At 38.6% G+C, this 24,213-nt stretch overlaps 7 protein-coding genes across 8 annotated transcripts; 3 read left to right on the top strand and 4 right to left on the bottom strand.

Moving 5' to 3' along the window:
• Positions 1 to 2,908: 2,908 nt before the first annotated feature.
• LOC18021309 (1-aminocyclopropane-1-carboxylate synthase 9) lies at positions 2,909 to 4,590 on the bottom strand. The gene is made up of 4 exons (XM_006404049.1): positions 4,444 to 4,590; positions 4,231 to 4,362; positions 3,979 to 4,139; positions 2,909 to 3,881 (listed from the first exon to the last, which is right to left on the bottom strand). The coding sequence occupies exons 1-4, from the start codon at positions 4,588 to 4,590 to the stop codon at positions 2,909 to 2,911; spliced, it is 1,413 nt and encodes a 470-aa protein (XP_006404112.1).
• Positions 4,591 to 8,512: 3,922 nt separating this feature from the next.
• Positions 8,513 to 10,735, top strand: LOC18021308 (pentatricopeptide repeat-containing protein At3g49710). Its single transcript, XM_006404048.2, has one exon. The coding sequence runs from the start codon at positions 8,513 to 8,515 to the stop codon at positions 10,676 to 10,678; it is 2,166 nt and encodes a 721-aa protein (XP_006404111.1). The 3' UTR covers positions 10,679 to 10,735.
• Positions 10,669 to 12,916, bottom strand: LOC18021307 (uncharacterized protein At3g49720). Of its 2 annotated transcripts, none has more exons than XM_006404046.2 (7): positions 12,775 to 12,916; positions 12,172 to 12,327; positions 12,040 to 12,079; positions 11,900 to 11,938; positions 11,390 to 11,764; positions 11,256 to 11,311; positions 10,669 to 11,028 (listed from the first exon to the last, which is right to left on the bottom strand). In XM_006404046.2, the coding sequence occupies exons 2-7, from the start codon at positions 12,292 to 12,294 to the stop codon at positions 10,876 to 10,878; spliced, it is 786 nt and encodes a 261-aa protein (XP_006404109.1). In that variant the 5' UTR covers positions 12,295 to 12,327; positions 12,775 to 12,916; the 3' UTR covers positions 10,669 to 10,875. The 2 variants fall into 2 exon arrangements, with proteins under 2 accessions (XP_006404109.1, XP_006404110.1); XM_006404047.2 differs by having other exon boundaries at positions 12,680 to 12,883.
• A 65-nt stretch (positions 12,917 to 12,981) lies between these two features.
• LOC18021306 (pentatricopeptide repeat-containing protein At3g49730) lies at positions 12,982 to 18,449 on the bottom strand. Its single transcript, XM_006404045.2, has 14 exons — positions 16,471 to 18,449; positions 15,566 to 15,949; positions 15,392 to 15,456; positions 15,219 to 15,281; positions 15,052 to 15,141; positions 14,861 to 14,973; positions 14,705 to 14,776; positions 14,468 to 14,612; positions 14,319 to 14,374; positions 14,180 to 14,230; positions 14,035 to 14,089; positions 13,896 to 13,952; positions 13,678 to 13,797; positions 12,982 to 13,609 (listed from the first exon to the last, which is right to left on the bottom strand). Exons 1-14 carry the CDS (start codon positions 18,377 to 18,379, stop codon positions 13,151 to 13,153), a joined length of 3,639 nt encoding a protein of 1,212 aa, XP_006404108.2. The 5' UTR covers positions 18,380 to 18,449; the 3' UTR covers positions 12,982 to 13,150.
• Positions 18,450 to 18,518: 69 nt separating this feature from the next.
• On the top strand, positions 18,519 to 20,890 carry LOC18021304 (pentatricopeptide repeat-containing protein At3g49740). The gene has a single exon (XM_006404043.2). The coding sequence runs from the start codon at positions 18,546 to 18,548 to the stop codon at positions 20,757 to 20,759; it is 2,214 nt and encodes a 737-aa protein (XP_006404106.1). The 5' UTR covers positions 18,519 to 18,545; the 3' UTR covers positions 20,760 to 20,890.
• Positions 20,891 to 21,278: 388 nt separating this feature from the next.
• On the bottom strand, positions 21,279 to 22,457 carry LOC18021303 (inactive LRR receptor-like serine/threonine-protein kinase BIR2). The gene has a single exon (XM_024157887.1). The coding sequence runs from the start codon at positions 22,376 to 22,378 to the stop codon at positions 21,545 to 21,547; it is 834 nt and encodes a 277-aa protein (XP_024013655.1). The 5' UTR covers positions 22,379 to 22,457; the 3' UTR covers positions 21,279 to 21,544.
• Positions 22,458 to 22,825: 368 nt separating this feature from the next.
• LOC112087818 (uncharacterized protein At1g43920, Chloroplastic-like) lies at positions 22,826 to 23,650 on the top strand. Its single transcript, XM_024157825.1, has 4 exons — positions 22,826 to 22,912; positions 22,994 to 23,170; positions 23,285 to 23,470; positions 23,630 to 23,650. Exons 1-4 carry the CDS (start codon positions 22,826 to 22,828, stop codon positions 23,648 to 23,650), a joined length of 471 nt encoding a protein of 156 aa, XP_024013593.1.
• The last annotated feature ends 563 nt before the right edge of the window (positions 23,651 to 24,213 follow it).

Raw genomic sequence — 24,213 nt, 5'->3', positions numbered from 1 at the left:
ATTAAAATCGAAGCAGCAAGATTCTTTGAGGAGTTTCTGAATAGAGAACATCCGAGATTTCACCTGGTGGAAGAAAACACATTAGCAGAGATGCTGAATTTCAAATGCTCGACATTAGACCAAGATTTTCTGATCAGGGAGGTAACAGGAAAGGAGATACGTGATGTTTTATTCTCCATGGCGAGTGGAAAATCACCTGGACCAGATAGCTACACAGTAGAGTTCTATAAACAGGCTTGGCCAATTATAGGAAATGATTTCGTGGTAAGCATTTAGGCATTTTTTGCTACAGGATTTTTACCAAAAGGAGCCAATTCTACTATTCTTGCACTAATCCCAAAGAAAGAAGAAGCTTTAGAGATGAAGGATTACATACCAATCTCTTGCTGTAATGTGTTATACAAGGTAATCTCCAAAATCATTGCAAATCGATTGAAGCTCATCCTACCTCAGTTCATAACCCAAAATCAATCTGCCTTTGTGAAAGATAGACTCCTCATTGAGAATCTTCTATTAGCGTCTGAGCTAGTTAAAGACTATCACAAGGAATCTATTTCTCCTCGTTGTGCCATGAAGATTGACATCTCCAAAGCTTTTGACTCAGTTCAATGGGAGTTTTTACTCACCATTCTAAAAGCCCTTGACTTCCCAACACAGTTTATTCATTGGATTAAATTGTGTGTGACAACTGCATCATTCTCTGTTCAAGTAAATGGGGAATTGGCTGGATACTTTGGAAGCAAACGAGGTTTACGGCAGGGATGCTCTCTTTCGCCATATCTCTTTGTTATCTGTATGAATGTTCTCTCTAAAATGATAGACAAAGCTGCTGTAGACCGACGAATTGGCTATCACCCTAAATGCAAGAGCTTGAACCTTACGCATCTCTGTTTCGCTGATGATCTGATGGTCTTCTCGGATGGAAGTCTTGGGTCGTTAGAGGGAATAATCACCGTTTTCGACGAGTTCGCAAAAATGTCTGGGCTTCAAGTCAGTTTAGAAAAATCGACTGTATATCTTGCTGGTGTTGCAGGGGATTTGAGAGCGACAACACTTGCAAGCGTGCCATTTGTCTCAGGAACTTTGCCAGTTCGATATCTAGGCTTGCCTCTTCTAACTAAAAAGATGACAAAAGCTGATTATGCCCCCCTCATCGATGGAATCCGATGCAGAGTTCATTCTTGGACAGCTCGTTTTCTCTCTTTTGCAGGACGTTTACAATTACTAAAGTCGGTGATATCAAGTTTAACAAACTTCTGGATTTCGGCATATAGACTTCCAAGGGGATGCCTTGATGAGATCGAAAGCATCTGCTCAGCTTTTTTGTGGTCTGGACCCAACCTCAACACTAAGAAGGCTAAGGTAGCATGGAGTGATATTTGTTATCCAAAAAAAGAAGGAGGACTGGGTCTAAAAAGTTTACGAGAAGCAAACGACGTTTGTGTTTTAAAGCTATTCTGGAAAATCTTGACTGCTAAAGCATCATTCTGGGTGCGATGGATTCACTCTCACTACCTACAAGGATCTTCCATTTGGGCTATTAAAGACCCTACTAGTTCATCTCCAGGCTCCTGGATGTGGAAACAGATTCTAAAAATCAGAGACAGAGCCAGGGAATTCGTTCGAATTGAGGTACGCAATGGAAAAGCCACCCACTTCTGGTTTGATCATTGGAGCTCAATGGGAAGACTACTGGACCTAACGGGTGAACGAGGTTATATCGACCTTGGACTAAACCCCAAAGCTACGGTTGCAACAGCGCTTGGTTCCCACAGAAGACGACGGCATCGCTTTCCCATTTTCAACTTGATTGAGGAGGAGATCGAGGTGGCTCGACTTCAATATCAGCCGGAGGAAGACGACATAGTCCTCTGGAGACAAAACATTGGAGAGTTTAAGCATCGATTCAGCACTCGCAAAATTTGGGAACAAATACGACAACCAAGACCACATGTAGCTTGGCGTAAGGTGGTGTGGTTTCGTCACAATACCCCAAAGTTTGCGTTTCATGAGTGGATCACAATCCTCAATCGATTACCAACTGGGGACCGCATGTTACATTGGAGCACACAGCTACATACCTCTTGTGTCTTCTGTCTTCATCCATTGGAAAGCAGAGAGCACTTGTTCTTTGATTGTCCATACACATCACAGGTATGGAATACCCTAGCGAAGGATCTTCTTGGAGACGATTTTACAAGTAGCTGGGAAGACATTCTAGCTTACTTAACTCACCAAAACCAGAATCTTATTCGAGATTTCACAGTCAAATACTTGTTCCACATTACTCTTTACCACGTTTGGGGTGAGCGGAATGGTAGACGTCACCCGACAACACCACATGAGCTGACAAAGAGAATAGACAAAGGCATGAAGAATAGATTCAACTCCATTCGACTACTGGGGGACAACAAATATGAAGACGGCTGCCAGCTTTGGATAACCTCAAGATCACCAAATTGAAGAATAGCTAGTAATACTTTATGCGATTTTAATTTCTTCCAAATCATGCAAACATCATTGATGTAAAAACGTTTTTTTTTTGTTTGAATAAATTTAACATTCTTTCAAAAAAAACAAATACTACACACGTAGCTTTCATTGACATTAGTACATTACAAGGGAAATAGGGAATACATATATATAAATAGCCATTGCAAATCGAAATTTGGAATGAGTGCACATAACGAGAAACACTTACATCCAAACAAAAAAAAAAAATTGCAACAGATGCTCACCGAAACATACATATATGAATAAATAAATAAAATATAGTGATATGAAAATAAAAAGAATATAGTGATATAAATATTTTGGAGATTTTCCAATTTCCAAAATATAAAAAAAGAATTATTTATATAAAATGGGAAGATTCTTGTGCCTTGAACTTGGGACGATGAAACGAATTTCAACGTTCATCAGGTACCCGGTCGGTCCATGAAACCCGGAAAACCCAGTTAGAGACAGTCCTCTTCCTCAAACTCCTGATCCTTTCATGGCTGCTTTTTGAAATCATTCTACTACTGTCTGTTGATTCTACGTATTCCTTGAGCCTCTTCATCGCCAAATCGAGTGTCTCTTCACTCATGTTGGCGAAACAAACCCTAAACCAACCCGGTTCAGTACAATGGCACGATGAACCGGGTGAAATATTCAGCTTCACTTCGTATACAATCTTTTTCCATAGCTCAAGCTCTGCTTCGAATGTGTTTGTGTCCAAGAGATGCCTCATGTCGACCCAACAAAACAAACCAGCGTTGCTTTTAAGACAAGTAACCCCTGCGGCTTCAAGACCGGACACGAGTTGCTTTTGACGAATCTTGAGTCTTTTCTGGTTTTCGTTGAGGTAAGTTCCTGTGAACTTCTTGTCGGAAAGCAAAGCAGAGAGAAGGTATTGTGTTTGAGAAGAGACGAGGCCGAAACTCGACATTTTTGTCGCAGCGGAAACAACCATTTCGTCGTTGGAGTATATTGCTCCAACGCGAAAACCAGGTAAACCGAGATCTTTGGAAAGACTATAAACGACATGAACTCTTTTGGAGACCTCACTGTTCTCGAGTTTCTTGTCTTTCAAGACATCCATGACACTAACGAATTGTTCAAATCCAAAAACGGTACCTGAATAGATCTCGTCGCTTATGAGATGAATGTTTTTGGAAGTAATGAAGTCAACGAGAAGGTTAAGTTCTCTTTTGGTCAACATTGTGCCAAGTGGGTTCGATGGGTTGGTGACAAGAACTCCTTTGACCTTAAGATCAAGCTTCTGAGCTTGTTGATAAGCTTGTTGAAGAGCTGATTCTGTTATTTGGAACCCATTAGAGCTCGAACAATGAATTGGCACAATCTCTGCTCCTGTTCTCCATTTCAGATCCCTATCAAATCTGTAAAAATCGAATTCTGTCAGCTCCGGTTTCTTGGCATACAAGGAAAGTAAAAATATCCCTCAAAACCTAATTAATACTAGGGTATAGGAATTACCCTGGATAGTAAGGAGTGGGTAAGAGAAAAGCGTCGCCGGGTTCCGCAAGACAAAACATGAGAGTTTCGTTGGCAGAAGTTGAACCAGCAGCTAGAACAATCTTGGTTGGATCAAATGTTACTCTGTTTCCTCTTATTTCCTCCATGAATTCTGCCAAAGCCTATATGGAGAGATAAACCTTATTAAGTTACTTGCGGTTTTAAGTTTTATACTTTTACTGAAATGTAAAGGAGAAAATGCTAATTACTTACTTTCTTGAATTCGGGTAGGCCATGATAGTCTTGGAAGAGAGCAAGCTCTTTGAAAATGGATTGGCCGTCCTTCTTGAGTCCGGCTGCGTCCGGGTTCTTAGCTAACCATGTCTCTATGAGATCAAAACATAGCTGCATATAGAAAAAAAATCATATTAAATACCAAAAATAATTATTTTTCGATTGGTCGAAAACTCGAAGTTATATAGTTACCTGATTTTCCGCAAGACCCATTTGAATAATTCCATTAGGGTTCTTGGTTTCATCATACGGATTCTTCTCGTATTCTTCCCATCCCAAGAAGTAGGAAGAGTCTTGTCCATGGGCATTGCTTGTTACTTTTGTCGACAGTTGTTTCATTTTGAATGAAAAAAAAATGGTTTATGTTACAAAAAAATGGTTTAATTTAATAAGAGATGATTAATGAAGGAAGAAGAAGAAATCGTATGTGAGAGAGAGAGATTTTTAATTAGAGTTAGTTAGTTGGTGAAGAGTGAGATGTGGAATGTAGATGCTTGACTGCTTGAGGTATGTGGGAGGTATATATACATTGTGTTTTCCCCATGTGAGAGAGACAGCTTCCGTTTTTCACTTGACGTAGCTAATAATTTAGCAGTTTTCATTTAATGTCATTATGAAATTAAAAAAATCAAGATTTGGTATTAAAGAATATTCAGAATACTAAAGTGGAGTATAAAACAGCCATTTTAACTAGAAGAAATTAATCAATATACTATTTATTGAAATTGTCTTCAATTGTTGTTTTAGTGTTATGACTTTTCATATAACTTATACACTTTTTATTGAAAGTAAAATTAATAAAAAAACGTTTTTACAATGGAATGCATCCTTTTTTTGAGTTGTTGGAAAGAAATTTAAATTAGACTAATTGCTAAAGAGATTACAAAAACTTATACACTTTTAACCAAAAAAATAGTTAGCAGATTTAGTAAAATAAAAATGATTTGTCATGAAACGTATTTTCCGTCACCGACCATACATGATGACAATGCTGCAATGCATTAGCGACCAAAACAATACAAAATCTATTTTTTGATCGATTATCATGATGATGTGTTAGCCTGTTCTTTTTTTTTTTTTTTTAACATTTGATGTGTAGGCCTGTTAGCGTGTTTAGGGGCTTTCACCTTGTATTTCGGAAGTTACCTAAAGTATAAATTTATTATTATTTATTGTCTATCTGAAATGTTTATGATAATTATGGCTAAACAAATCGTTTATTGAACTGATTTATTACAACTCTTTAAAAATATTACTAGAATTTAGAGTAGAGCTATAAATACGTAAAGAGACATTACGAATGCTAAGTTTGGAATCTGAATCTATACTCACAAATATGCAAATGTAATTATTCGTATTCGTATCTAAATTATTATTGTGGATAATATCTGCATCTATTATATTAAAACTGAATCACATTTAGTATTTTGTTTCCAAACACTTCTAATTTGTTTTAGGTGTTAAAAAACAATTTCAATAATTATTTATCTTTAATTTCGAAAATTAGTTATTAATTTAAATATTTTTAGAATTCTTTAAATATAGGTAATTTAGATTTGATTTGATTTGATTAAAAATAATAAATCAGATATTAATTTAGATTTGATTTAAAGATTCTAATTTAAATAATTTCTATACTATTAAACATTTTTATCAAAAATATCTAGAATTTTTGGAAAAAAAAATTCACATATGAAAAATAATGGTCATATTTAAAATATAAAATATTTATAATGATGTAAATGATATGATATTTATGTTGTTTTTATAATATATTTATGATTATGATTTATTTACAAATTAATAATAAAATAATAGGTAAAATTCAAATGTATAATTTAAATATTAAAAATATATTTTTTAAAATTTATAGAACTAAAATATATATATAAAAAACCGGGTTAAAAATATTTTGGTAACTAATATTACTAATTTTGAATTATACATGTATATCGAAAATATATTTTTCATACAAAATTAAAACATAAAAAATTAAAAATTATTGCATACACTATAATGTGGTTTGAAAAACCAGTTGTACACTTCTTTCGTTGATTAAATTTTAGAAAACTATAATGCTAAATAATACAGTTAATACATCTCAAACGTTTAACAAATATTTATATTATACGGTAATATGAACGGAAAAATTAGAATTATATCTTTATAATAGTTCATTTTGAATTAATATTAGCGGACGGGTTAAAAATATATCTAAACACAAAAATCAATATTTTTACTTATTAAAAAAATATATTTATAAAAATAATTATATATAAACTCAAAAACACAAATTATATTACAAAATTCGTTAAATAATAAAAAATTCGAATCTAGTCTAAATTAATTATGGAACACACATATCAAGATCGCGCGAGTTGGATGTTTTGAAAATTGGCTACCCTAAGCCAAAAAAAAAAAAAAAAAACGTAAACTGTATACTGTATACTGTAAGAAAAGGAATTTGCTCAGCGTATATAATAATAGACGACGATTAATCAGCCCAAACAACATAACAAGAAAATCAGGTGAAAGATCTTGAAACCATTATGTACAGCCGTTGAATGTCCCACATTTTCAGGGCTCGTTATTCGATTCTAAATTTGACTCGTCAAATAACTAAATTATCTCGAATTTTGTTTTGCTAAAGGAATTTATCCAGTATTCAGTATGACAGACATAGAAAAACAAAACAATTTAAAGAACATGCGAAAAAAAAAACAAGCTGTTCGTATTATGAGATCTCACCCATCTCTACAAGACTACAACTACACACTCAAATTTTTATTAAACAAAAAAATGGTTGGCGGATAGGATTTTATTTAGTTTTGGGATTGAATCGTCGTTTATACACAGATAAAGTTATTTGATTCTTCTACAAATCTTGCTGAAATCTTTTTCCTTACAATTAGTAGTTTCTTTTTATCAACTTGACAAACTAAATTAAAAATCAACTTAACTAGTAACAAGTTTTAAGTCTAGCATTACGAGCTCCATTACTTTGCATTAGAAGAGATTTCTGAACTTTGATACAAGTTGTTTTTTTTTTTTGGGGTAGATGCATGTCATTCGCATATAAGTCTGATTCGGATCCCTCCGTCAGTCCGTTGTTTCCTTTTCCTTCCACTCATTTTTCTCGAAATGAGAAGGATCATGGACACATGTTGTAATCTTACCATATAACACCCAAGAAAGAGTGGTTTGATCCATCTCCATCTCTCTCAGTCAGAACCATGGTTTCTCTTGCCAATTCAATGGTCTATGATCGTATCCATATGCCATCAAATTTCAGATTTTGCGTTACTCACTGAAAATTTACATTTTTGGATGAATTTTAGCTATGTGGTTAGGAATTTCAGTGCGTTGAGATTCATGAAAAAAATGTCAGTTCTACTTCGGTTAACGAAAATTTAGTTCAGATTTAGTCATCATATATGTGTCAGTTCTACTTCGGTTTGTGTGTCATGTCACATAGTTTTGCAAATAACCACCATCATAACCATTTCTAAAATTTCGATTAGCGTGGGAAACTTTCTCCGATTAATGATAAACGTTCTTCGAGTTCATCCAGATGGAGCCGGCTGGAGCGATAGAGAACACGTCATTTTTTACTAAACTTTTGATAATTGTTAGAACTAATTCAATTTGGTGCAGGCAGCATTATTTTGGATTCACTCACCTAAACGTATCTAATTATTTTCAAACAGCAATATTATAAAGGAACGCTGCCATTTCCTCGGGTTATCACAAGATTTTAATAGCTTAAATTGATTGTGCCAAACAACTGGTTCGTCATCTCTAAAAATTAATGTTATGCAATAACATGTGCTATATTATTCCTCACTCCATATATTTCGGTTATCTGTTTTTCTTTTTGTTTTCATCAGATAATTTCCAAACAACCGAAAGATATCAGTCAACGCATATATTGAACTCCTTATTAAATTATTGACAAACAAGTATTTTTTTTTCTTATTATTATTACACTAATTAAAAAATGTTGGAAATCGGCTAAGCTCCATTCGCATTAAAAACAAAAAAAATCTTTTTGTTTGAATAAATTTTGCATTCAATTAAAATTTTTAAATAAACTCTAGATATCAAATAAGCCCATAAGATATAAATGGGCCTTAAATCGGAAACAAACCCAACATCAATCAACGAAACTTAAAAACCCAAACTTTGACTTGTTTAGCTGACTTCTTCAGACAAGACAGAACAGAGATACAAATCTCAGAGATTCACTTCGTAATTTATTTAGATGAACAATACGCCATTGACGTTCAAATCTTTTCGATACATTCTACTGAAATGCGTAGCGGAGAGAGATCTCTTCACAGGAAAATCCCTTCACGCGCTCTACGTGAAATCCCTTATAGCTTCTTCCACTTACCTCTCAAACCACTTCGTAAACCTCTACTCCAAATGTGGTCGCCTTTCCTACGCACGAGCCGCCTTCGACTCCACCGAAGAACCCAATGTCTTCTCTTACAACGTAATCGTCAAAGCTTACGCGAAAGACTCGAAAATCCACATCGCACGACAGCTGTTCGACGAAATTCCGCAGCCAGACACCATTTCCTACAATACCCTCATCTCGGGATACGCTGATGCCAGAGAAACTGTTCCCGCGATGATACTTTTCAAGAAGATGAGAGAATTGGGATTTGAGGTTGATGGGTTTACGTTATCAGGATTGATAGCAGCTTGTTGTGACCGCGTCGATTTGATAAAGCAGCTTCATTGCTTCTCTGTCTCTGGAGGGTTTGATTCTTACTCGTCTGTGAATAACGCATTCGTTACGTATTACAGTAAAAACGGGTTTTTGAAAGAGGCGGTTTCGGTGTTTTATGTGATGGATGAGTTAAGAGACGAGGTTTCGTGGAACTCGATGATTGTGGTTTACGGGCAGCACAAGGAAGGAGCAAAGGCCTTAGCTTTGTATAAAGAAATGATCTTGAAAGGGTTCAAGATCGATATGTATACATTGTCGAGTGTTTTGAATGCTCTCACGAGCTTGAATCATCTGATCGGTGGCCGTCAGTTCCACGGTATGCTGATCAAGGCTGGATTTCACCAGAACTCGCACGTGGGAAGTGGTTTGATCGATTTATACTCGAAATGTGGAGGTCGTTACGGTATGTCTGACTCTGAGAAGGTGTTTCGAGAGATTCTATTTCCGGATTTGGTTATCTGGAACACGATGATTTCTGGGTATTCGTTGAACGAGGAACTCTCTGAGGAAGCTGTGAAGAGTTTTAGACAGATGCAACGTGTTGGACATAGACCTGATGATTGTAGTTTTGTCTGTGTCATAAGTGCGTCCTCAAGTCTCTCCTCTTCTTCTCAAGGGAAGCAGATTCATGGCTTGGCGATTAAATCTCACATCCCTTCGAATAGAATCTCTGTGAACAACGCGTTGATTTCGCTGTATTGCAAGAACGGAAACCTGAAAGACGCAAGGCGGGCGTTTGATCGTATGCCAGAGCTTAATGTTGTATCTTACAATTGTATGATCAAAGGTTATGCGCAGCACGGGCGTGTAACAGAGGCTCTGCTTTTATACCAACAGATGCTAGACTCGGGTATTGCGCCTAACAAGATAACCTTTGTAGCCGTTCTTTCTGCTTGTGTACACTCTGGTAAAGTCGCCGAAGGGCAGAGATATTTCAACACCATGAAGGAAACGTTCAAGATCGAACCAGAGGCTGAGCACTATTCTTGTATGATCGATCTTTTGGGACGAGCAGGGAAGCTAGAAGAGGCAGAGAGATTCATAGATGCAATGCCGTTTAAGCCAGGCTCTGTTGCTTGGGCCGCGTTGCTTAATGCTTGTAGAAAACACAAAAACATGGCTCTTGCGGAGAGAGCAGCTAATGAGCTTATGGTGATGCAACCATTAGCTGCAACGCCGTATGTGATGCTAGCAAACATGTATGCAGATGCAGGCAAATGGGAAGATGTGGCTGCTGTGAGGAAATCGATGAGGGAGAAAAGGATACGGAAAAAACCGGGTTGTAGTTGGATCGAAGTGAAGAAGAAGGAGCATGTGTTTGTAGCGGAAGATTGGTCTCACCCGATGATAAGGGAAGTTTATGAGTATTTAGAGGAGATGATGAAGAAGATGAAGAAAGCTGGGTATGTGATGGATAAGAAATGGGCAATGGTGAAGGAGGACGAGGCAGGGGAAGGAGAAGAAGAGAAACGGTTAGGACATCACAGCGAGAAGCTAGCGGTGGCTTTTGGGTTGATGTCGACAAGAGAAGGAGAGGAAATAGTTGTGAAGAAGAATCTTAGGATATGTGGAGATTGTCACAATGCGATCAAGTTTATGTCTGCAGTTGCTGGTAGAGAGATCATTGTAAGGGATACTCTTAGGTTCCATTGCTTCAAAGATGGCAAGTGTTCGTGCAGTGATTATTGGTGATAATTATCATTTAATTGAATAGGAACAATTGTGTTGACGGATACAACATTGGAAGCACAAAAAAAACTGACCTGTTACAAAATATAAGGAGAATATTGATTTAAGCTATTTTTCTTTTTTCTTGTTTTGTTTTTTGCGAGCGGCTCTACGTGTGAATATGCTTTTAGTGTGGAACAGTGCGCTTGGTGGTGGCTGGTTTAATGTAATGGCTTGAGATGGAAGACTTGGCAGGCTGGTTTGTATAATCCTTTGGACACAGCCTGTTCAAACTTCTTGCTTGGTCCTTCGTTTTCTTCTAAGTTTGTCTGGACGAAAAAGCGGTTCCACCACGATGCGCTACGCATTTTAGCCTGCCAATAAGCAAAAAAAAAAAAAAAGAGAGCCGATATTAAGTCTTGTACTCGTTCTGTTTGAATAACTTTATGAAAGATTGATAATTCAAGAGTCATGAAGTCTGAATCATGAAGAGATAATAGCTAACTATATAAACTATGCTAACGCCACTTATACTATACACAAATGGGGAAGGGCTGTTTCATATATGATAAATCAGGAGAACAAGGTTTAGTAAACTTACGGGTCGACCGAATTTAGATAGTTCAGCAACTTTAGCTCTCTGCTGACCAGGGAGACCTGGAACAGTTGAGATGGTTAGAAACCAAAACTCGAAAGAAATATCTATACAGTATTCTCAAGTTTTAGGCAACATACCTGCAAAAAGAACAACACCATCTGAAGCTACCCTCGCGAGTTCAGGCACGGTCTTGTTCAGGTACTTGGGTGAGAGATAATCCAGAGCATCTGACACGATCACAAGAGAGAAGGATTTTGCTCGGTAGGGCAGAGGGAACTTGATATCGGCCACACGTACAAGGCCTTTGCTCACAAGACTCTTGCAATGAGAATCTGCATCCTCGATGTCATATGGTTCAACACCCCATGCTTCAGTCTCTTCTTCTTTCAAGAGACTGGAAACCACTGAGCATGTCTCAGGGCCCACATGCAAGACTTTGCGCATCCCATCTCCATAAGCCTTCTTAAGAACAGGAATGGCTCTTTGGACTTCTGATGTGCAAGAATAGTCACCTGCGAATTCATAACAAAATCCGAGTGTCAGGCCTTTGCACAGCTTTAAAAAAGCTAATAAGGTTACTCAATGCAGACGAAGGCATTTTTGGAATATCTTAAGCACATGTATCGAAGATGAGAACAAAGGATCACCTGTAACTTTGCTGACTTCTTTGACACTTTTAAAGATACCTGTATTTGAACACGAGTGAAGGCGATGAGAAAACTCGCTACTTGAGCTCTAACAAACACGAAATACCTATTATAGACTAAGATTATGATCATATACATACCTGGACCACTGTATGCATAACCAATGAGTAGGCAAGCCCCCTGAAACACGAAACAGATGAACAACAATTAGTTTTCAGATTAACAATGAAGCAAATCCATTTAAGAACTACAATGAAGCACACAAGTCATACCACAAGAACAAGGCAAATAGATAATAATGGAGACGATCGAGACTTTGAGTGCAACGCTCCTGCAAATGGGAAGCTTCCACCATCCCCTACACGTCGAGTTGAACCTACTTGTCTTCTCGCCATTACTAAGATCCCAACAAGCTCAAGCCAATAGACCTACAAAGCCAAAAAAAAAAAACACATAACTAGATTTACCCATGTCCTATTTAGACTGAACATCCATAGAACACAAAGAACAACTCTCAATCTCCATGATTTCAACATTGAATAGCATAAGCAAACCAAACACAAAAATCGAATAAAAATCTAGTAAATTCTCCCATTCAGAGATCCTACACATTCATCAAGGTAGAAACAGATCCATGAAATCTAATCAAATTTCCACCACAAATTAGCTGCGATCGTTCTCCAAATTTTAGCAACATCTTAGCCAAAACATCACCAATAATAATGAATTTCATCAACAGAAACAAAATCAGATTACCGACAAATCCATGAAACAACTCACAGAAAAAAACGAATTCACGCGAGACGAACGAAACCCAATAAGCGTAAAAGAGGATTCAAATCGTGGAGAAATGGAGAAGAAGAGAGCAAATCGACCTCGGATCAATGTTACAGAATAAACAATGGTTTGGGATCTAAGATCTCAGATCCGAGAAAATGCGCCTTTAACAGCTTCTATACACCTCACTTGAATTTACTAAAGGAGAAGAAAGAAGCTTCGCAAGTGTGTTAATTTTATCACTGCAATATCGCTATCTACGTATTTATACTCGCGTCGTATAAGCGCGTATGGCTATGACGCGCTGTGCTGAAAACGACGTCGCATTGACGGCCATTTAACAATTCTTAACAAACCTCTTGCCGTTTTAACACGTAAACGGCATACACTTCTGTAGTTCTGTTTTATTAAAAAGAAAATACACAAAGTCCTCAACTTCATTGTAATTCAACAGAAGCAATTTGACAGACAAAACTATTGTTCAACGGCTAACTCTTCATCATCTTTACGAGGTGGTCTCCATTTACGGCTCTGAAGCTCGCTCCTTTCAACTACTGTCTGAGACCTAAGCTTATCATCTTCACCTTTCAATCTCTCATCAATAAGATACATCAATTCCTTCAGACCAACTCCGGTCAATGCAGAGACTCTGACATCTGGTCCATTCTTCTGTGCAGCAACTAGTTTAGCATCTTCTGGAACTTTCCAGAGCTCAGAGTCACTGACATTTTCATCAGACAATAGCCATCCATCAGAGTCATCTTCTTGGTTTTCAATTTGGTCTTCCTCAACTGCTGCTTCAGATGCTTCCAAAGTTTCTTCAGCTATTGAACCGTCGATTAACTCAGCTGCTTCTTCTTCTTCTTCTTCTCCTTTGCCATCATCTAGATAATGCATGTCTTCCACTTGCTCTTCTTCTTCTTCATAATCAATCTACAAAAATTCCCAGTGTGAAAAAAGGCGGGTTGCTTCTTTGCTAAAATGGTTTATTGAAATCTTACTTTATTCCAGACTTCAATCATATTTTTAAGCTTCTCTTCTGGTACTCCAATTTGATTAAGGACATGAAACACTGTTGAACGATGCTCCTCGATATTTGGAGCCGTTGAATCAACTACATGCTGCAAGGAACGAATCACATCAAGACCAAGATTTCTACAGTTCTCCACTTCAAATGTAACTCAAGACTAGATTTTTTTTTTTTTCGTTTAGTACTTACCAGAAGTAGATCAGCTTCTACAACTTCTTCCAAAGTCGATTGAAATGCTTCCACCAACTACAAAAAGCCACGAGCCAATAAAAAGGACGTAAAAAAATACTTGAAAATGAAAGATGGAATTAGAGTAGGTATTCATTACCTGTATAGGCAGATCTGATATGAATCCAACAGTGTCACTAAGAAGCACTTTCCTTCTGGATAAAATCAACTCATACAGTTCAATAGTAGTTCCTGTGTACCAATAAGTTATGATTATGATCCTTGACGTGTATCAAACAACTTACCGAGAAGGAAGGATGGCACTTTTGAGTGTAGGATCTAAAGTGGCAAACAATCTGCACAAGCCAGACCAAGCATTCAAAAGGTAAGAGTTCAGTTTTAAATTTGACAGTTTAAGATAGTTTGAAAGCATTTGTATTATACCGCTCATTGCAGTAGAGAGCAGTCCTTGTTAAAGCACTTGTCAGAGTTGATTTTCCCTAACAAAAGCACCAACAAACAAATTCAGGAAGGAGATTAAAACAGTTGGTCTCTGGCTTAGATTCCCTGGGGGGTAAAATTCAAACACTTACAGCATTGGTGTAACCAACGACAGCAATGGTGGCTAAACTTTTACCCTCTAAACCACCTTGTCTCCTACGCGCAGCTCGCTGCAATAGCCGTGTTCGTCTGGCATCTTTAATTTGGGATAACAAGCGAAGCTTCCGGTCTGATATTCTGGTAGATTAAGTTTTTGTTATGATCGTAGATTGAATAAAAGTGAAGAGAGCCGTGTTCTAAGTTATAAATGTAATATAATTTCGGTTAACCTTCGGCGCTGAAGCTGAAGCTCAGTTTCTCCTGCACCACCTACGAAACCAGATCCCTTACTTGCTGCTCTCCTGCAAAATGATTTAATAAACTTTTCATCAGCATTTCAAAAAAAGGTAAAGGGTATACATAAATATCAAGTTGAGAAAATTCACCCTCGGGCACTAACAACTTCAGCTTCTCCAAACTGCCCAAAAGTCTGTTTTCCATCAGTACCACGCACTCGAACCAGCCTGCTCCTTTTGTACATCAGAGCTGCTAACTCAGCCTGTGAATGGATGAACCAAACAGCTATTAAATAAATCGTTCCTATTAAGTAAATGATGGATCTTTACTGTCACAGTACCTGAAGTTTTGCTTCCTTGGTATGCGCATGAGCATTAAATATTTCGATTATAAGGCCTACACGGTCTAGTACAGGTTTTTCCCATATTCTCTGAAGAATCAAATGCAAAGACACAACATTAGCTTTAACAGAAGGAAAAAAAAAAATATCAGATTTTGTAGCGTTACCTCCAAATTTCGTTGTTGAACAGCTGACAAAATGGCGTTGACAAAAACAGCATCAACTTCTTCCTAAGCATCAAGAGATTGTAACAACATGATCAAAATTTCCATAACAGGTAGTAACAGAAAAACCAGAGATTGATATTGGTGAAATATTTAGCGGCAATTTAGCTGCTTGCCTTGGAATCTTCAGCATTTAGATGGCACTTGATGTTGTCTACAGTCCCAGACCCGAAATAAGTATCTAACAATTGAAAACCACTTTACCCATCAGTCTCTCAGGAAACTCGTCGAACACTTGGAAGGCATGATTCTTAATACACCTAAAGTTCTTGGAAGAAATTCAAACGGACCTACGTGAGCTTTAGGCGATCTAGCAACAGGGTTTTGGACAACAACATGAGAAGGCAATTCCTTGTCGAAGAAATCAGATTCGAAGTACCCATGTCTCTGTTCTTCAAGCGAATTCGCGAGGCAGAGCGCTTCGTTCAGCTTCGCCTGCAGAAACTTAGGCGGCGAAAGACGAGGCTGGACAAGGAAGAGCTTAGGTGTGCTCGACGGATCTTTCGGGTACAGCAAAACGGATTCTTTTAAAGGCGGCTCTTCTTCTTTACTCGCCTTGGGCGCATGCCGCTTCGAAGAAAACGGAGAAGAGAGGACACGAAAGGTAAAAGAAGACGAAGTAGGAGAAGACGATAATGGTGCTTTGGACCTAAGACGGTCACGAGCTAGAGACAGTGTCTTCAACATCGAGAGACGATCCAAACGACGATACTCTGAGTCAAATTGAAGAAATTTGAAGCTTTTGACTGAGAGATTTCACTCGCTTAACGATTACAAAAGGGACCTTACTTGATCAAAAGGTTATGTGATTCTATCAAAGCGCGACATCTGCAGAACTGCAGAAGATCAAATCTGTTCATTGCCTTGAAACACTGCTTCTCTTCTCGTTTGTAGTCGTTGAAAATCTCAGCTTTCGGTTCTTTGGTTTGGATCGGTTTGTTTGTCTGAGATCGAATCAAACCGAATAATTTGCGGTTTACTCGTTCGGTATTTAATAATACAAGTTCATTGAGAGAAAAACCTGCAACTACATGTTGTTCACTCTTAGCTAAGAGACAAAAAGAACAACAAGATCAAACTGACGTCATGAAACAAAGCAAAAAACATGAACACTGTTTGATATAGCTATAAATCTAAAGCTGCTTCTTTTGAGGTAATAAATAATGTTACAATGCTTTAGCTCTACTTGGTTCACCTCTCCATTTATGCTTATGAAGATGAGCTGTCTTCTTCTTCTTCCCTTCTTTATTCCCTTTAGGTTTAGCTTTCTCAATCAAATCCTCCTCACCTCTCCTCTTATACATCTTAAAACTCATCTCTCTCTCACTTGCCATCTTCCTCACTTTCTCTGTTATCTCTGCAGCGATCGTCCTATTATACAGTTTATTCAATCCTTTCATAAGTTTCGCATAAGTATCAGGCTGCGGCATCAAGTCCATCTCCATCATATCCAGACAATACGAACATGCCTCCTTCACATGACCTCTCGCGAACAAAGCATGGATCCATATCGTCCAAGCTGATACATTCAGCTCACAAGAAGAGCTTTTGTTTGATAAGCAACTCCAAACGTCTTTCGCCATTTCCAGCTTATCATCTCTAACAAGAGTATTCAGCAATATCTTCAACGTTCCATAATGAGGCGCAGAGAATATTCCTCGGCTTACCATTTCTTTAAAGTGATCGCAGGCTTCGATTAGACAACCTTGGCTTGCAAATCCGTTGATCATAATAACAAACGTATCAACTCCAGGGCTTAAACCATTAGCTTCCATTTCATTCCATAACCGAACAGCTTCTTTCACTTCTCCTAACTTGCAGGCCAATCTGATCACTACATTGTAAATGAGAAGATCAGGAAGACAACCATTTTGCTTCATCTTCTCAATCAAATCCAAACACTCTTCAAATTGTTCTTTCTTCTCATGAGCCACCATTATCTGCATATAAGTTACTTGCAACGGCATAACTCCTTTCTTCCTCATATCATCTAAAACACTATAACCTTTATCGATCATTCCCCATTTGCAAAACCCACTTATCAGTGCGGTGTAAGTCACTATATCAGCCTCACAACCATACCTTTCCATCTCAACAAAAACCCTCATGGCCTCATCCATTCTCTTCTCCATCTTACACAACGCCTGGATCAAAACCGTGTAGCAATTAGCATTCGGCTCATAACCTCTCCTTCTCATATCCTTCATAAGATCATAAGCATCCGCCATTTTACCAGCATGAGCATACCCACTTAGCAAGTTTGTGAAAACCACAATGTCTGGCTCAAGCCCTGCTTCCTTCATCTGAACCAAAACATGTTTAGCTTCTATCAACTTCCCTTCCCTGCACCAACCATACAACAACGAAGTGAAATACCGAAGATTCGGAGGAAACTTGTCTCTCATATCCTCGAAAAGCTTTGAAGCATCCTTAACACTACCGTTCTTACACAAGGCGTCTAACAAGCAGCCGAAGATATACTCGTCAGGCTCTATACCATACTTAGGCATTTCGTCGAGCACTTCTACTGCTTTCTTCACCATATTAGCAGAAGCAAACCTCCTCATCAGTACAACGAACAATTCCGGCTCAATCAACTGCGGATTCTCTTTCCTCATCTCTTCGATTAATGCCCAAACCGCTCCGAATTGCCGCATTTTACTAAGAATCTTCACCATCGATTTGCACACTTCGTAGCTGTGACAGTAACCAGGTTGCTTCGCTGCCCAGAGAAAGAATCTGTAACCTAGATTCCCAGCATCGCCACACCGACTCAGCACTCGCACGATTAACCCGGGTCGCAGATTGATGCCGGATTCGTGAAGAACAAGCTCCAGCTTCGGAACCCTAGAATGGTAATTCCGCAGGATTCTGTATATCTTCTCGACGTCACCGGCGAATTCATCCTCCTGCTGCCTCTTCTCTGGACAAACTAAACCAGCCCCGTTGATCCTCTCCGCCGACTCCACGAAATCGTATTTGAGAACTTTAGAAATGTGAAACCTTTTGCAGATGAAATCGATTCGTGAAGTTCCTTGAGAGGTTGGTAAGAGAATATAGCGTTTGCTGATCAAACGATCGACTATGGTAGAGAATCTACGCATCTCTCACTCTCTTTCTCACTCTAAACGACGACGTTTACGTCTTGTAAAGTTTTCTCCTTTTCTCAATGAATGACTCCTCTGGTTTCGCATATGAAAAGGAAAAGCCTTAAAAGGCTAAAAGAGGCGACTTCTTCAACAACAACAAAATCGAGCTTATAGATGACTGATGAGAAAAGCTCTATGTTTTTCAGAGGGTTTCTCAGCCAAAGCCGAAAAGTCAACTATTTTGAGCAATCTCAACCGCCGACTAACCGGTCTCACTCGCTCCGGCGAGAACAGAAACGCTCTCAAGCTCTTCGCCGATGTTCACCGTTGCACAACTCTGAGACCAGACCATTACAGTGTCTCGTCTGCAATCACTGCCGCTGGGCACCTTCGTGATACCATCTTTGGTGGCCAGGTACATTGCTATGCGATTCGCTCGGGTATATTGTGTCACTCTCACGTCTCCAATACGCTTCTCTCGCTCTATGCGAGATCAGGGGACTTGGTTTCATTGAAGAGGACTTTCGAAGAGATAAAGGAACCTGATGTTTATTCATGGACTACGCTTCTCAGCGCAAGTTTTAAGCTTGGTGATATCGAGTTTGCCTTTGAGGTGTTCGATAAAATGCCTGAGAGAGATGATGTTGCGGTTTGGAACGCTATGATCACTGGTTGCAAAGAAAGTGGCCATCACGGAACGAGTATCGAGTTGTTTCGAGAAATGCACAAGCTTGGTGTTCGACATGACAAATTCGGATTCTCTACTGTTTTGAGTATGTGTTACTATGGTTCTTTGGATTTCGGTAAGCAGGTGCACTCGCTGGTTATAAAAGCTGGGTTTTTGGTTGCATCGTCTGTTGTTAATGCTCTCATTACAATGTATTTCAATTGCCAAATCGCTGTTAGTGCTCGCCTTTTGTTTGAAGAAGCTGATGTTGCTGTTCGTGATCAGGTCACTTTTAATGTGGTGATTGATGGTTTGGCTGGTTTCCAAAAGGAAGAGTCTTTAATGGTATTTAGACAAATGCTAGAAGCTGGTCTTAGACCAAACGATCTGACCTTTGTTAGTGTTATGAGTTTGTCTTCATGTGCTGCTATGGGACGCCAAGTACATGGACTAGCAATCAAGACTGGGTATGAAGACTATACATTGGTCAGCAATGCCACAATGACAATGTATTCTTTGTTTGAGGATTCTGGTGCAGCTCGTAAGGTTTTCGAATCATTGAAAGAGAAAGATTTGGTTACTTGGAATACAATGATCTCGGGTTATAACCAAGCGAAATTGGGTGCGTCTGCGATGTCGTTATACAAGCAAATGCAAAGAATAGGAGTTAAACCGGATGAGTTTACTTTCGGAAGTCTTTTAACAAGCTCTCTGGGTTTAGATAGCTTAGAGATGATTCAAGTGTGTGGAATCAAACTTGGGCTTAGTTCAAAGATCGAAATTTCCAACGCGTTGATATCTGCATACTCCAAGCATGGAGAGATGGCGAAAGCGGACCTAATATTCGAAAGAACTACGAAGAAGAATCTAATCTCATGGAATGCGATACTCTCAGGGTTTTACAATAACGGGTTTCCCTTTGAAAGTTTGAAAAGATTCTCTAGCTTGCTAGAATCAGAGGTCCTAGTCTTACCTGATGCTTATACTCTTAGCACTCTTTTGAGCATTTGCGTAAACATTTCGTCTTTGATTCTCGGGAAGCAGACTCACGCTTATGCCTTCAGACACGGGCAAGTCAATGAGACATTGATAGGTAATGCCCTCATAAACATGTACTCTCAATGCGGGACTATACAAAAGTCTCTTGAAGTGTTCAATCAGATGTCACAAAAAGACGTTGTGTCATGGAACTCTATGATCTCTGCGTACGCAAGACACGGGGAAGGAGAGAACGCGATTCTTACCTACAAGACGATGCAAGATGAAGGAAAAGTGGATCCAGATGCAGCCACTTTCACAGCGGTTCTCTCTGCTTGCAGCCACGCCGGTTTAGTGAATGAGGGACTCGAGATTTTTAACTCAATGGTGGAATTTCACGGCGTGGTACCAAATGTGGATCATTTCTCTTGCTTAGTTGATCTTTTTGGTCGAGCTGGTTACCTCGATGAAGCGGAAAGCTTGGTGAAGATGAGCGAGAAGAGCATCGGGTCTCGTGTTGATGTGTGGTGGGCTTTGTTTAGTGCTTGTGCTGCTCATGGAGATTTGAAGTTGGGGAAGATGGTTGCTAGGTTATTAATGGAGCAAGAGAAGAATGATCCATCGGTTTATGTTCAGATGGCGAACATTTACGCAGGGTCTGGTTTGTGGAAAGAAGCAGAAGAGACCAGAGAAGCCATGAACATGCTTGGAGCTATGAAGCAACGTGGTTGCAGCTGGATGAGAAGTTAGGTTGGTGCTAACCGGTACACCCGGTTTATTAAATCGAAAACCGGTACTTGTTTAGAAAACGAATTGGAGTTGCGTATTTTTTTCATTTTTTCATCTAGTAATAAAGAACTTAAAACTCTCTACATATAGAAAATTTGTAACTAAAATGCACAGAGAATTTTATAAAAGCTCTAAGCGGATAATAAGAAAGATATACCATACTTTTTAAAAGAATTCAAAACATAATCATGAGACGGCCATCATGTAGAGTGGAGATGATGATCATCAATCGTAAAAGAAAGAGCTGTATTATTTTTCTATTTTAAAATACAAAACGCACCGTTTCATCTATCTGACAAATCCACTGGCATGAACGTAACCAAATCAGTATCGGGTCCACTTGTCTCTCACTGATACCGCAGTATCCGTTACCAAGAATATATAATTTCGATTTGATTTATCTATTTATTCACATTCTCTAATGTATAAATATTTCTCAATATTCAATAATGAAATAACATACCTTATCTTATATGCTATAAACAGTTTTTGCTTCATCTTCGATGATATAACCAAGTTACAAAATTTTCTCATTCCTTAAAATAGAAGTGAAGCACAATAAGTAGTAATTTTTTGTTTTCAAAAACCCAAAAAAAAAAATAGAGGGAAAATCCCAAAAGAAAGAATAGACCAAAAAAACTCACACACACCAAGAAATTCGTGAATCTTCTACTTCTTCTTGTTTCGAAGCCGTGATTAAACTAATTATAAGACTATAAGCAAAATCCATAATCGAGATTAACTTTTTAGTAATCAGGCATTGATTGACTAATCTTGCCTTCTTCTTCAGCCAACTTCTTCTCAGTGATTCTCAACCAAATACAAACACCAGTGAAGCTAATCATCAAGCTCGCGATTCCACTCCCAAGCCCAATCCCAACGATCGCCATCACCGATAATCCTTTGCTCTTCACCATCTCCTGCAACGGATACCCATACAATCCTTTGTTCCCTACGAACGAGCTCGAATTAAACCTCGGGAAATTCCCGGTCCTGTTCGACAAATACGTCGGAATCTGGCCGGAGAGTTTGTTGTTCGACACATCGAACGCCGATAACCTCGCCAGGAGTCCTAGCTGCTGCGGAATTGGGCCGGAGAGCTCGTTATCGTGGAGATCGATGACGTTGAGGTAAGCGCAGAGAGCAAGCTGCGGGGGGATTTCGCCGGAGAGACGATTTGACGAGAGATTAAGCACGGCGAGGTTAACGAGGAACTGAATCTCCGGCGGGATCTCACCGGCGATTTGATTCGAGGATAGATCTAGGGATTGGAGATTTGTACAGTTGGAGAGAAACGGAGAGATTGAGCCGCGAAGGGAGAGATTAGTGAGAGATAGTTTATAGATTCGGCCATTGTTACAGGTAGCACCAGGGAGGTAAGAAGTAAAGCCGGAGCAAGGATTGGAGAAGACGGAGTTAGTCCAGTTCCGGAGATTACTCGCCGGATCCTCCAAGCTCTGCCGGAGATTTTTCAAACACGCCTCGTCGTTTGGATCGGCGGAAGTCAAACGCCGTGCCGTTTCGAAGGCTATGAGGAGGATTAGGCATAACCGGTAGCTAAACCGGTAACTCCTCGCCATCGTTAATCTCTCTCTCTCTCTCTCTCCGTCGTCTTCAGAGAGACTTCGCAGAGGTTGAAGAAAGTGGAACTTCCATGTGACTGTTAACAAAAAAAGGAAACGGTTAGAGAAAATTTGTAGTGGGACAGAGGGGAAATTGCATATTTAAATCCTCAACTATTTGAAATCGGCATAAAAAATATTCAACTATTAGAGTGGCAAAATAATTCTTCAAGTTGTCGTTGATTACGTAAATTAGGGATTAATGAAGTTAATAATTAACTCTCTTAACGGGTGTCGTTAGTATTAATCTCGTTCTAATTTTTGTCATCGGGATTTTATTAGTTTGAACCCTAAAAAGCTCCAAATAGAAACCAAAGGCGATTTCCGGTGAAGCTTCAAACCTGACTCTGGCAAATTAGCAGAGTTCGATTTCATTGAGAAAGCTCAAAATCCGACAGAGAAATCATGAAGAACATCATGAGAAACAAGAATGCTTGCACAGAAACGGATATAAACTCATCTACAAAGACATCGGTTTTCCACGGGAAATCTGTAAGTGTCGATTCATACTGCGGAAATGAATTTGAGTAAGTAGAATACAAAATTCAGGGATTTGTAATCGCTTGAGTGTAGGAGGAGAAAAGTTCATACTGCGGAAATGAATTTGGGAGTTCATCTAAGTCTGGGTTCTTTAATGGAAGAAAAGGATTTCCAAAACAATGTGTGTGTGGAAGTGATGTTACCATCTATACATCAGGATCAAAAACTAATCATGGACGTCCTTACTTTCGTTGTGCTGTTTCCAGAGAGGTAAGTTACTTCTGCTCTCTACTTTTGTTTTTTATTTTGAGATTTCTTCTTGGTTTGTTCTTGAGAGTAATAACATGTTTATGATGATACACACATCTGTTTCATTATGTGTAGAATGGGCATTTGTTTAAATGGGTCGAAGATGGGATGTATGAAGAAGTTATGGACTTGTTACAAAGGGAATCCCAGAATGAGAAAGGCATAATCGGACTAAATGAGCTGAAACTTGAGATGGAAAATGTGAAAGATCAAGTCATTCAATGCAAAACCGAGCTACACAAATTCAGAATGAACAACTTGGTACTTGTTGTTTTTCTTTGTGTTTTGGCTTGTGTGATCAATTATCACCTCATGTTTCACAAAAGTGTAGGAAACACACTTGTATTTGGTAACAAGTAAAAAAGTTTGCATCTCTTTCCCTTTATGTAAGACCAAATTTGTGTGTTGGTTTGTGTTAAGAAAGTAGTTGTATGGGAGTAGTTCTATCTCTTTATCTCTATGTAAGACAAGTTTGTATTGATTTTGGTATGGATTGTCTCCTTTTTCTATACTTGTATCTATTGTTTCTCTGTTTTTTGTTGAGAAGAAAGACATTTTAACAAGAGATCTCCACCATTAGAATTAACCAAAATCAGGAGTAGCTGATACATAGGTTCATACAAAACATAAAGCCGATGACAAGAGGTTCATAAAAACATAAAGCTGATGACAAGAGGTTCATAAAAACATAAAGCCGATACATATTTTCAGTCTAAAACGAACTGAAATGCAAAAAAAAAAACAGAGAAGACCTTCTTCAGTTAATCAGAGAAACCAAATCTTCCTTGTGATGATTGAGAAGCTCCAACTTGTGATGACTGAGAAGCTTCCCATCCTGCTCCAGGTGATTCTCCCTACAGCAAAACAAGGTAATGGGTACCTAAAACAAACCATACCAGATCCAAAAACAAGGTAATGGGTATAAAAAGCAAACCTGGTCTTTCCTTGGACGACCTCTTCTCCTTTTTGGTTCAGGAGGTGGAGTTTGATTAGGACACCTTGTT

The sequence above is a fragment of the Eutrema salsugineum genome, unplaced genomic scaffold, assembly GCF_000478725.1.
Source record: "Eutrema salsugineum unplaced genomic scaffold, Eutsalg1_0 scaffold_16, whole genome shotgun sequence".
NCBI classification, from domain to species: Eukaryota; Viridiplantae; Streptophyta; class Magnoliopsida; order Brassicales; family Brassicaceae; genus Eutrema; species Eutrema salsugineum.
The sequence above is the reverse complement of the archived record's forward strand: the minus strand, read 5'-3'. Positions and strand labels throughout refer to the sequence as shown.